General features: G+C 43.4%; 1 protein-coding gene across 1 annotated transcript; it reads left to right on the top strand.

Moving 5' to 3' along the window:
* The first annotated feature begins 5,361 nt into the window (after nucleotides 1-5,361).
* On the top strand, nucleotides 5,362-9,480 carry LOC124674341 (serine carboxypeptidase-like 19). The gene is made up of 13 exons (XM_047210378.1): nucleotides 5,362-5,538; nucleotides 5,627-5,772; nucleotides 5,880-6,085; nucleotides 6,230-6,332; nucleotides 6,437-6,474; nucleotides 6,565-6,666; nucleotides 6,813-6,896; nucleotides 7,098-7,250; nucleotides 8,281-8,352; nucleotides 8,449-8,570; nucleotides 8,776-8,889; nucleotides 9,006-9,051; nucleotides 9,262-9,480. The coding sequence occupies exons 1-13, from the start codon at nucleotides 5,399-5,401 to the stop codon at nucleotides 9,343-9,345; spliced, it is 1,410 nt and encodes a 469-aa protein (XP_047066334.1). The 5' UTR covers nucleotides 5,362-5,398; the 3' UTR covers nucleotides 9,346-9,480.
* Nucleotides 9,481-12,678: the final 3,198 nt, after the last annotated feature.

Below are 12,678 nucleotides of genomic sequence, written 5' to 3'. Positions count from 1 at the left end.
ACGGGGATGAGAGCAGCTGCTCTCGGAGCAAGGACACGAGAGGGGCCGCTCCATGCGATCGGCTCCGCCAAGATGGCAAGCGCTACGTCACGGAGGGGAAGTGAAGAACATAAGATATCAACGACCCCTCTCCGATCACCTCCTCAACAAGTATGTGAGTCGATACGACCAACGCCGGCAACACGGCGACGACGATGAGAGAGACCGTCTGGCTAGAGGAGCCAGAAGATATCGTCGGCACGATCACAATGAGGAGGAGCACGAGCGCCGTGCCACGGAAAAGCCAAGGGAGCAAGATGACAATGCCAGGCACTGGGACTGCCCCTTCTTCAGACACTGCTGGGATTCAGGAATGAGCCGATTGCCAACAATCGGCAAGCGCCCGAATGCAACCGGAAGAAGAAGGAGGCAGCCAACGTGTCCGTATTCGAGCGCTCAGGGCCTCTCCCACCACGAAGCAAACGCGCTGAGTCCCCTCGGTTGGAAGATCTCGAGGATTCGAAGACGAGGACGAGGAAGATAGGTGTCACCGTCCAAGATGGTGCCACGATGGTCTCAGCCATTCACGAAACGCGGGGTTCGGCGATTGCGCGGTGCGGAGGAGGCCGAAAGGTTATATTTGCATACGCTGAGGAAGGCACGACCTGATTTGGCTGCGAAAGTCCAGCGGACCCTGGATGAAGAAGGACTGCCGCCAAGAAAAGAGTGGCGCCCCAAACAAAGGAAAGCCGATGATGAAACATCGGCTGGCACAAACATGGTACTCGTTCGTCCGGCGAAGTGTAGAGCTCCACGATTACACGGCGCACTCGAGGTGGACGACAGCAAGCGCACCAACGTGCTAAAGTCAGAGATTGGGCTGGTCTTGCCTACCGGCCAGGGCGAGTAGCAGGACTACGTCAATAAGCAACGTGGCGAGGCTGATCCTTGCGATCGGCCCTCCGAAACTGTTGAAGGGGTATTACTAAGCCTTCACCGAGCAAGCAATGTGGAGGCCGATCCTTGCGATCGGCCAAAATTATCCTCACCATCCATTCTGCCTAGGGATCAACATTCGACCCAACAGGGACTACCTGAAGAGCCGATACCATCAATTCTCTTGACAGAATCGGCTCGGGGGGGGCACCTAGATGGATAAAACATGAGGATATGAGGATATGAGATAATACTAAGCATGGGGGCCGATACACAAATCGGCCTAAAATTTTAAAATTTTACAGCCGATGCGCAGCCATCGACTCAAGAGGAACCGATCTGATCAGCAGGGCGCTGAGAGCGGACTGAGACTCGGGGGGCAGCTCGCCTTGAAAGCTCTCTGCTTTAGAAAGCCGATTTATGTGCAAATCGGTTGGCTCTGCATGATCAAGCCCAGGCTAATTCAGCTAAATTTGGAAGATCATCGGTTGAAGAAGGGAAGGGCGAATTTCGAAGGACCGATGCGGTACTATCGGCTCATTGCGCATTGGCAAAGGGGACGAATCGGCAAAGTCAGTAGAAGAGGGAATCGGCTCAACTAAACTCAAAGGAATCGGCAAAATTGGAATTGGGGAAAAGTTCTCCATTTGATTCGATAGGATTTCTTACATAAGGAGCTAATTGCTCTCAAAAGGGAGTACCAGGGGGTCCATTGCCCCGTCTACTACTACTGGCCCTATTCTAAAGGTCCTATCTATGGACCATCATTGCCCTCGTCGTCGCCACCGTCGTCACTATCGGCGCTGCTTCCGGCGGGCTCGTCGTCGCTCCAATGGCCGCCGACTGGGCCCTCGTCGTCTTCATCTTCGTCAACGTCGTCCTCGTCGCTGTCGAAGTCGCTGAGGTTGCCCGGCCAAGGGCAGAACCGCTTGGCCGGCGGCGCGTCGGAGGAGCTCTCGTCGTCGTCCTCCTCCTCTTCTCCCTGCTCCCCTTCCTCCCCGGAAGAGGTGAAGTCACAGGAGAAGCTGGCGTCGTCACTCTCCTCCTCCGCTTCCCCAACGGCGAGGAGGCGGAGGTCGCTCTCCCCGTCGGTCAAGGATTTGTCATCCTCGGACCAGACGAGGGAGTCATGGTCCTCTTTGTCCCACTTCGTGGGGGCGAGGATGTCGTACGCCGCCTGCGTGCCCCACGAGGGCGTCGACTCTCTGATGGGAGAGGACACGTAGGAAAGACCCGATGAGGAGGAAGAAGAGGAGGACGAAGGCATGGTGGCAGAGGAGGGTTTTTTGAAGGCTAGTGCGAAGGGGATAAGGAAGAAGACTGTTTGCTGCGGTTAAATAAAAGGGAGCATAGTAAAAATTCAATGCCACAGCAGTTTCCGAGGAGGTAGTACCAGGACTGTCTAATCGTACAGAGGAGTTGAGAAGGCAAGTTATCATGATGAAGGACTCTGCGACGGTTCTGCTCTGCCACGACATGACCCGACGAAGGAAAGGCGTAATGATTTTGGAAATGTCATTTCCAAAACCAGGGGGGCATGTGTTATCACCAGAATTTGACCACGCCAGAGGAGGGCCGCGATCAAGATGGACGTGAAGATTATACATGGAAGAAAATACGTGAATCGGCCTTGTTTACCAAGTTGGGCTAAACTGCCCATGTATCTGTAACATATTAGATCGCGTCTTAGTTTAGAAGTTAGAGTTTTACCCGTGCACGGTTTGGTGCACGCCCACATTAGAAAGTCCCTGGACTATAAATATGTATCTAGGGTTTATGGAATAAACAACAACCAACGTTCAACACAAACCAATCTCGGCGCATCGCCAACTCCTTCGTCTCGAGGGTTCCTCCGGTAAGCACCATGCTGCCTAGATCGCATCTCGCGATCTAGGCAGCACGAGCCTGCCTAGTTGTTCATGCGTTGCTCGTGCTTGAAGCCTTTTTGATGGCGAGCAACGTAGTTATCATAGATGTGTTAGGGTTAGCATTGTTCTTAGTATCATATGCTTTCGTAGTGCAACCCTAGCGCATCTAGCCGTCCTTGTACCTCATCATGGGTGCAGGGAAGGCACCCCGCTTGATCATCGTTTAGTAGATCTGATCCGTTACGATCGCTCCTTGATTCATCAAGGATTAGTTCAATATCCGCAATAGTTAGGCCTTACAAAGGGTTGGAGGATCCAGCGGCATGCAGGGTGTAATTTGCTGCCCCTAGACAGGACGTTCCGAGGATCAACCTAGTGTTGGTTTTTAGGCCTTGTCTAGGGCTGGCTTACGATCACCGTGTGTGAGGGCGAGGCCCAATCGTGAGTAGGATGATCCGATTATGCGGTGAAAACCCCAGATCGTCGTAGATCTCATACGCTTTACCTTGATCAAGCAGGACCACCACATATTCGGCCACCTTGAACGAATCGTGGGTGAATCGGCTCTATGAGCCGATTCACAGGACAACCTGAGAGCCGATCGAGGCTCGTACTTAATGTGTACGTGTGTGCCCTGCAGGAAACTAAGCGAGGCATCATCCACACCTTCCGACCAGGTATAGGTCGGGTGGCACGCCCTTGCAATTTGCATCGGCGCGCGACCGGGGAGGCTTTGCGGGCCGTCGCTCTGAGGGACTGGGGCCAGCCGCAGCCCTAGTTGTTCCCGGCTCTACGGTGTTGACCAGTCACTGCCCGCCAGTGGGTTTCTGACGTCAACACACCTATATCAACCCGCCATTCTTTGGGCTGAAACACCCAAAGACCAATAGGCACCATACCCTAAAGTTCTTTCATCTGTGTTGCCAATGATCATGTTGACATAATTGAAATTATGCCCTGCTCGACCCTTCTTCCCCTTGCGTTGAGGACAATGAGCCCAATCACCCTTCTCGTCGTTAACCCAACAAGATTCTTCCTTCTTTGTTTCCTCTTCTTCTTAAAGTTGGTAGTATGGGATATTTTGTTGTTTTCCTTTGGACTTGTGGGTGTTTTTTATGTACATGTTGGCAGCAGAACATCCCTCGACTCCACTAATGTGTTTTTCTTTGTCCCTTGCATTCTCTTGAACATGTAGAGCCCTATGATGCTCCCGATGGAGAACTCATGCCTGTGATGATTTAGGGAAGTGGCAAAGGTCCTCCACGAAGGGGAAGCTTAGTGTCAATGCATCCTGCGACAAACTTTATTGTAGCATATACCTGAAGAGCTCGAATTCATTTGACATGTTCTACATCTCACGAGCTTATTCAAGTACGTATCGGTTCTCAATCATTCTGTAGTCACAAAAGTGCTTAGTAGCATATAGTTCACCTCCAGCATCGGCAACACCGAACTTAGAGTCAACGCATTCCACGGTTCCTTCCCATCTCGGACGTGCAAATAAGCATCCACCAAATTGTCTCCAAGCACTCAAGATGGCACCCACAAAGAGAACGGTGGCATCCACAATCCGGTGCACACCTATAGCAGTGAGGCACAAGTAGGTTCTTGTCGGCCATTGTTTGAAATGAGAACCCGTAAATGGGCTCGATTTAAGCGCACCAGCAAAACCATACAGTGAAAGTTTCCTAAATGTATATGGTTTTTGGATTATTAGATTGTTAGCAAATTTCTGTGTGAGTTTAATTTTCAAAAGCATCATCACACAAGCACTAGCCGACTTAACCACATGCATGAGACCGATTGCATGCAGCAGAGCTGCATATGAACTAGAACTAGTGCAAAGTAAGAGGGGAAGAGCATGCACATGCCGATCCGTAAGGTTGCCACACCATCATCATTGTCGATGTCGCCCATAATTTTGTCGGGGTCACCGAATACATGGAGGTTAGCGAGGAAGCAGCAAGCCGGCTAGGTCGAAGTAAGCCGGCGATGAAGAACTCGAGCTAGGTAGTCACGGCGAGACACTTTCCAAAAATCTTATCGTCTGCCTCCCGATGTAGGATAGCGGGCATGCTTACATTTATAAAATTATAGGCTATAGGACAACAACCCATCTACATCCAACAACTACACACTGAAAGGCAGAAGATTTTAGACCAAATCTGTTACAACTAATTTGGAACGGAGGAAATTACCTTTTTGCGGGAAATACGTCGTCCGTTATTCAGCTAGAATAAACCTGCTGCCGAGCCGGTGGAACAAGCCGGGCACCGCCGAGGGTCGACGGTAGAAGAAGGCTTTTGTTTTGACAGGAAAGCTTTTGTCCGTATTATACCATACAAGGTCACCGCTGAGGCACGCGGACGCGGGAACGAAAAACACTGCAAAAAGACCCATTTTTGTTGTTCGCGGACGCTGACTCCATGCTATTTTAGCTCCACGAGATACCATACTCTAACCACAGCGCCTCACTTCCTTATCACATCCAAATCTGACGTGTGTGATGTAGACACGCAAAATTGTCCGAGACTAATTAAGGACCAGGTCGAGGAAAGGATCAAGTTAGGTGCCAAGACCCAGCAGGCCACCGTGTGAATTTTCACAGGGAAATCATGGAGCCCCTGCGCGTCGTCTTCCTCCTGCTCTGCTTCTTCCCCGCTCTCCATCCTTTCTGCTCCGCCGAGGCGGCTCCGACGCTAGTCACCAGCCTTCCGGGCTTCGACGGCGCCCTCCCGTTCCGCCTCGAGACCGGGTAGCCATTATTCCTCAAGCTAGGCTGTCTGAACCAGTGAGTGATACGTCGATGGCAGGTGCGTTTGCTTACCAGCTCCCTTTTGCAGGTACGTGACCGTGGACGAGGAGAACGGCGCCGAGCTCTTCTACTACTTCATCGAGTCCGAGGACGACCCGCGGCGCGACCCGGTCCTCCTCTGGCTCACCGGCGGCGACCGCTGCTCCGTGCTCAGCGCGCTCTTCTTCGAGATAGGTCAGCAACTTCACCTCTGGCTATGATCAGACATTCAGACGCCCATGAAAACCTCTGTTTCCTTCTCTCGGGTTCAGTATGCAGTACTAACGCAATTGCTTATGCAGGCCCGTTGAAATTCATCATAGAGCCATACAATCAGAATGGAACCGTCCCCCGCCTGAAGTATCATCCCTACTCGTGGACCAAGGTCGCCAGTGTCTTGTTCATTGACTCGCCGGTCGGCGCCGGCTTTTCCTTCTCCCGGAACTCCAAGGGCTATGACGTTGGAGATGTCTCTTCTTCGCTGCAGCTCAAAACGTTTCTCACCAAGGTATGTAAAGGAAAAAGGTTTCTCATCGAGGTCCATCAAGCTTCCCTAGCTATGCTGCCGCTGCTGGAATTCTTCTGTAACAGAAAATAGTTTTGATTTGTTCGCTAGTAGTTACTACTTTTTTGTGTACATCTTTTCGATCAGTGGTTCACTGAGCACCCGGATTACCTCGAAAATCCTTTCTACCTCGGAGGAGACTCGCGCGGTGGGTTGCTCATTCCATTCCTCGCACAGAAGATCTCAGAAGGTAGTACATTACTATTGTGACTCGTTTATGCTTCTTTGGAAAGGTAAATATATAGTGAAATACTTGCTCGTTGCATACTTCAACACTATGATGTTTTGTTTCAGATATTGAAGCTGGATTGAGCCCGGTAATTAATCTTAAGGTACTCGAACAATCACACAGTATCCATTCCAGCTGTACCTATAGGCACCAACTTCGACTGGCTGACAACACTTATTTGTGCTATGGTCAGGGATATCTGGTAGGCAACCCGGCTACAGGCGAAAGCATTGATAGTGAATCCAGAGTGCCATTTCTTCACGGAATGGGGATCATTTCAGACCAGCTGTACGAGGTGATCAATTATACACAAACTTCCAACTGATCTTGCTCAATCACCTATTGACCTGCAGCTAACTACTGTACTAAATATTCCTCACTATGAGGTTGCTTAATTCCATGTCCATGTTCTCACATTGCTTGCGTATGATCGATCTTCAGACGATAAAGGAGCACTGCCAACCAGGACATTATCTCACCCCCAAGAATGTGCTTTGCGCTCAAGCTATGGACAGATTCAACACAGTAAGGATAAAACTTCTTTGACATCCCCCGTCTCGGTTTGTTTATAAATTCAGAGAAAAATGAGGGATACTTGTTTCCTATCTCGACCATGACATTCACCAGTTTTTCACTTGCATAATAAACTTATTATGTGTTTCTGTTTCGCACCTTAATTTTTCATCTAGCTATTCTTGCAAAAACTAATTGATGTTTCCCCTGCAGTTGTATGATGAAATCTCCCATTCACACGTTTTGTATAAGAAGTGCTTTTATGTGTCTCCCCGCCCCAACGATCCTACCATAGCAAGAAAGATCCTGAAGGAGGAAGACAGAGTACTAAAAAACCCACCACCTCGTCCTCCAATGGATTGCCAAGTAAGCTCACCGTGATTTACTCCATTGGGTTGTGTGTATCTTTATTGTGCAGAGGCTGGGTATAACTCGTTTGGTCGTATCGCCTAGATGCATACTATTGAGTTAATAAAAAACTATCTTTATCGAAAAAACTAAAGTCATCTATCAAGCAAAACCAAGAAGAAAGGAGTAGGGATTTCTGGCTCCTGAGCTCGATTGGTCCCTTCATTTTTAATAAGTCAAAATCATGTTCACAAGTCTAAAAATATATAATTAGAGATGTATGCTACAAACTTGAAGAGTCTAAATTCGGAGTACATTGTATTCTAAGCTACACGATAATGATAAAAAGTATGAATATGAGTATAATGAATAGTGAAAAAAGTATATAGTATGCTCCATGAACACAACATAAATGCCCATGCATAGATGCTGAAGATGATAAAGATAAACAAAATGCTCCTGAGAAGGAAATATGCCTACAATATGCATTCAGTGATGTTCTTATCCTAGTCGTGGTTGGAATCGAAATGTTAGAATTATTTAGAGGCATGAACTAAATTTCTATTCTATAGTTGTAGACCACAAATAAAGTTTTGGGAGCATGTATTAGGAAAGCTTCTAGAGACGAGCACTTTTGACATCTAGTTAATTCCCTCTCCTCGCTTTAGATCTGTCAGTATGATATGCAAGTCTTTCTTAAGATTGAGATGAACAATAGATATTTTACACAAAATAGATTACAAGATATGATCTTACGTCAAATAATCGGTGACCAAAACACAATATTTAATTGTTCATTATATTTAGGTTTAGTTTTGAAGGTCTATCAGTTGTTGTTCCCTAACACAAAGACAACCCACCTAAGCTTGGTGTGTTATGCTTTCGGAGAATTCCTAGATTTCTCTTTCTTCTACCTTGTCCATTGTTATCGAAAATATCTAAATATTTTTTCTTTGAGAAATCCCGAATACAAAAGGAAGCCCATTAATACGTTTCCTCACTTTTATACCTGTTTTTGAATCATGTTACAACTTTTCTTTATCTACAGAATTATGGTAACTACCTGTCGTATTTCTGGGCCAACAACAACATCATTAGGGAAACTCTTGGGATTAGGAAGGTAAAATTGTAGATTTCTGCCCAAAGGGGAAAATTAATCCTACTATAGATATACCCTAAATTAACCCTTATAGCTGTCTCTACACCAATCACTTAGGGGAGCATGGACGAATGGGTGAGGTGCCATGATGGAGATCTACCGTATTCATCGGACATCAAGAGCAGCATAAAGTACCACCGTAATATGACGACAAAAGGTTATCGTGCCTTGGTTTACAGGTAAATGCTAGTAATATTAAAACAATATGTCTAATTTTTAATTTTATGGTTGGAAGGATGCTATATTAATTGTTCAAGAGACAATTACTGAAAGTTGATTATCCTACATACAACCATACAATAGGAGATGCTTCAATGTACATATTCAAATATTTCGTTGTCATATTTTCATTTTTCCAACCTCCCGACTCACTTCCTTTTACAGTGGAGACCATGATGCTGTTGTACCATTTCTGGGTACACAGTCTTGGGTGAGATCACTCAATTTCCCCATCGTGGATGAATGGAGAGCCTGGCATCTTGATGGACAGTCCGCTGGGTAATAAAAACAACCACAAAACATGTTCATTAACTATTGTCATTAGTCTCTTCTATACTACTCATAAGCCGCTTTGTACAACGTCCCTTATGTTTTTAAATATAATATATTTGCAGATTCACGATAACATACACAAATAACCTGATGTTCGCTACCATAAAGGTAATATGCTATCTATATCGAGCCTCTTTTCAGGCACCCCACTGAGATTTGAAATACAAAAATTGTCTTCTTATTACATTCACTATCATCAGACCATTCAATTTGGCAATTGACATTGAACAGTCGAAAACATAAGAGTTGTATATCTAGTGGACTTCATAATTTTGAGTAGATTATGTATTAATCCTATCACATATTTCTGAAATATAGGGTGGTGGACACACTGCACCGGAGTTCGAACCAGAGAGATGCTTCTCTATGTTCAGCCGTTGGATTTATGGTGGACCCCTTTGATTAAAGTTTTTGATTAATGTGTATGATCTACAAATACATAATGTTTTGATTCAAAAAAAAATTATGTGAGGATATGGGTTCTATTTCATGGAGAACTTCTTTTCATATTTTGCATACTAGATTTGTATTTACTAATTTTTATGTATATTTCACTTGCTATTACTACTAGCTTTTGAACCTTTTCTTATAAAGGGTGTTGTCACTACTGTGGAGTAGCATGCTGTTGGCATGTCAAAAATAGTGTTAGTGACAAGCTTGGGTATGAACTTGATCTTTTGCTTCATTGATTATATCCGCTCCAAAGAACTTTCTTTCACAGGTTTAGGACCAATTCGATGGAATTCCACACTTTCTGACATGCAAAGCTTCAAAAGGTGCCACACCCAAGCTAGGTTGGAAGCTATTGTTACAAGTGAACCTGGCAAATGGAAGACACTTTTCCCAATCTTTACTGTAGGATATAACAGAATTTGATTCACTCTTTCACTTTGGCCACCGGTTTAAGGATGATAGGATGTGTTAAAAGAAAAAAGAGTTCCCATAGCTCGATGAAGGCTCTCCCAAAATCCGGCTGTAAAAGAACTTCCAAAATCAAAGATAATCTTCTTAGGAAATACCATGGTGAGTTTTTACTAGAGATATGTATAGATATGCCAATTAGTTAGCACGAATATTCTCCCGAACGATCAGGAAATGAGCAACCTTGGATAGATGATCAACGACTACCCATATAGCATCTTTTCCATTTTATGTCTTAAGAAGACCGGCAATGAAATCCACAATTTTCATCCCACTTCCACTGAGGAATAGATGGCGGTTGAGAGTACCAACATGTATTTGATGTTAAGCTTTTAGCAATGAAAAATGTCGCATTCAGCAATGAACTTACCAAAATCTTTGATGAAGATCCAGATACATTTTGGTACTACTAGGATGGATGGAAAGAGGCGATTAATGAGCTTCTTTAAGGATTATCTCTTTCAGATCCAGTTTCTACGGCATAATGAGACTCTTACCTAAATAAATATTACCTACATCATCAATAGAGAAATATTTTGCAACTCATCTAGCAATTTTCTGCTTGATCTTGGTTCTAAGCTACATTGATCTGGTCTTCAAGAGACGTATTTACCTTTAAATTAGCTAGGAAACAACGAGGAACAATTTCAAGATTAAGTCGTGCAAATTCCTGGAGAAAAGGTTGATCTTTCTCAATCATCATATTATTGCAATAGGACTTCCGACCTAGCACGTCAACAACGACATTTGCTTTTTCGGTTTGATAGTTTAGACCCAGGTCATAATCTTTGATGAGTTCGAACCATCGTCTCTGTCTGAGATTCATATCTGACTAGGTAAAGAGATACTTTAGACTTTGATGATCCGAGTACAACTCGGAAAGATTATCAAAAAGGTCAGGCCGCCATTTCTTAAGAGCATGTACTACAACCGCCAGCTCAAGATCATGAGTAGGATAATTGAGCTCATGTGGTTTCAATTGTCGAGAGGCATAAGCCACCAAATGGCCATCTTGCATCAACACATATCTCAGCCCTTGGAGAAAAGCATCATAGAAGATAACAAAGTCCTTGGTTGTGTCTGGAATAACAAGTACATGAGTAATCAACTTGGCTTTCGAAACCTAGAAGCTTTCTCCAGCCTTATCTTTCTTTAGAAGATCAGTTATTGGCTTGGCAAACTTATTATCGTTCTTGGGAAGATTAGTAATTGGCTTGGCGGTCTTGGAAATGTAAACTAGTTAAATAATATTATTGAATTGCTTTGACATTGTGAAATTCCTTAAAAACAAAAAATAAGACTTACTTAAACTTTTCTCAACCTTGATTTAAGACATTAAACAAGAGTGGATTAAAATGAATATCACAAACCATAAATCTTGGTTCGGAAATTTTGGTCAAATCCAACCGTTTTGTTAGATTTAACTTAAACAAATTGAGTTTGAGTGGCATCTAAATATTTTCCAAACTTATTTAACATAACAGACTTGTGTAGGAAATATTATATTTGAAGCATGCTTACATTTTGTTCAAATTGATTTATATGTATGACATGCCTATTTGTCCAAAAGAAAATATAGAATTAATAAACCCTATAAATTCCTTTTGTGGCCTTATCAAAATTCTATGTGGTTGTTTTATAAACATAGCGATTTTTCAAACTAAACTTGGGTGGAAATTTCTGGCTGTTGAAACTACTAGTGAGTTACCGCCTGGCAGAGTGGCTACTTCACCATTAATATTTTTCTTGCAAACCATACTTGAACCAAATAATTTGGAAGTTTTCAAAAAAATAACTTTCACCCAACATTATATATAAATTCAGTAAAATATGTAATTAAAATGACATGGAGCGAGTAAATATGTAAATTAATAATTCTTTTAGCCCGTCATTTTCTCTTCTTTAAGATTCTGCAAATTTGGCCAATAATTGTTCAAATTTAAAGATTTTCAGAAAATTTAAAAATAATCCAGCTATTCCCTCTGGCCATGAACTTGTATTGAGTTGTTTTAAATTTTCCATTTCTGAAAACTTAAATTTTCACCAAAAGTTACAAAATCATGAAAACTTAAAAAGGCTAAGAAAATCGAGCTCAAAATGTCCCATTTATTCATGAATATATATTGAGTTACTAATTTTTTTAAATTTCTTCTACTAAAGTTTGAATTTCAACAAATTTTGCATATAAGCTTCAAAAATATGAAAACTTAAAATGTCTAAGAAAAATGAGCTCAGTATTTCATAGTATACCCCGTACATGTAATTTGACATACAAGAATGATTTAAGGCTTTTGTAACTTTTTTCTGATACTTAAAAAATTATTTTCTTAACCGAAAGTGAATTATAATATCAAAACTTATAAGCTTGGGTTTAAGTCAAGCCGGTTGTAGGGTGGACCAGCCACTATGCCATGTGGCACCTTCCTAGTTGGGCCTAGCTGTCAAGTATTCAGTCAAAATGTCTCAATCGTGAGGTTTGAGATTTATGAAACAACTGAATTATCCTGGTAACAAAAATCCACTTTGTTCCAATTGTGAGAAAACACACTTTACATATTCTGTGCGCAGATAAAGTTTTCGGTTTCCTAGAGGACTTTTCGTCGGAAATTATTTTGCGTCGAAATTACATATGTTTCTTTATAAAATGTACAAAATGCAAAAGATACAAACATGTACAATTATCAAAGAATGAAAATATTTAGCCATTCTAAAATACATTCTCCGTAATCAGAGCAGCTATTCCCATGAGCCAAAACACAGTCTGCCCCCCAATAGTTATTTTTTCTGATAAATGGAACGGTTCAGTTGTGGTTC

The sequence above is a fragment of the Lolium rigidum genome, chromosome 7 (genome assembly GCF_022539505.1).
Source record: "Lolium rigidum isolate FL_2022 chromosome 7, APGP_CSIRO_Lrig_0.1, whole genome shotgun sequence".
In the NCBI taxonomy this organism is placed as follows: domain Eukaryota; kingdom Viridiplantae; phylum Streptophyta; class Magnoliopsida; order Poales; family Poaceae; genus Lolium; species Lolium rigidum.
Note: the sequence above shows the minus strand (reverse complement) of the source record. Positions and strands in the feature narration are given on the sequence as shown.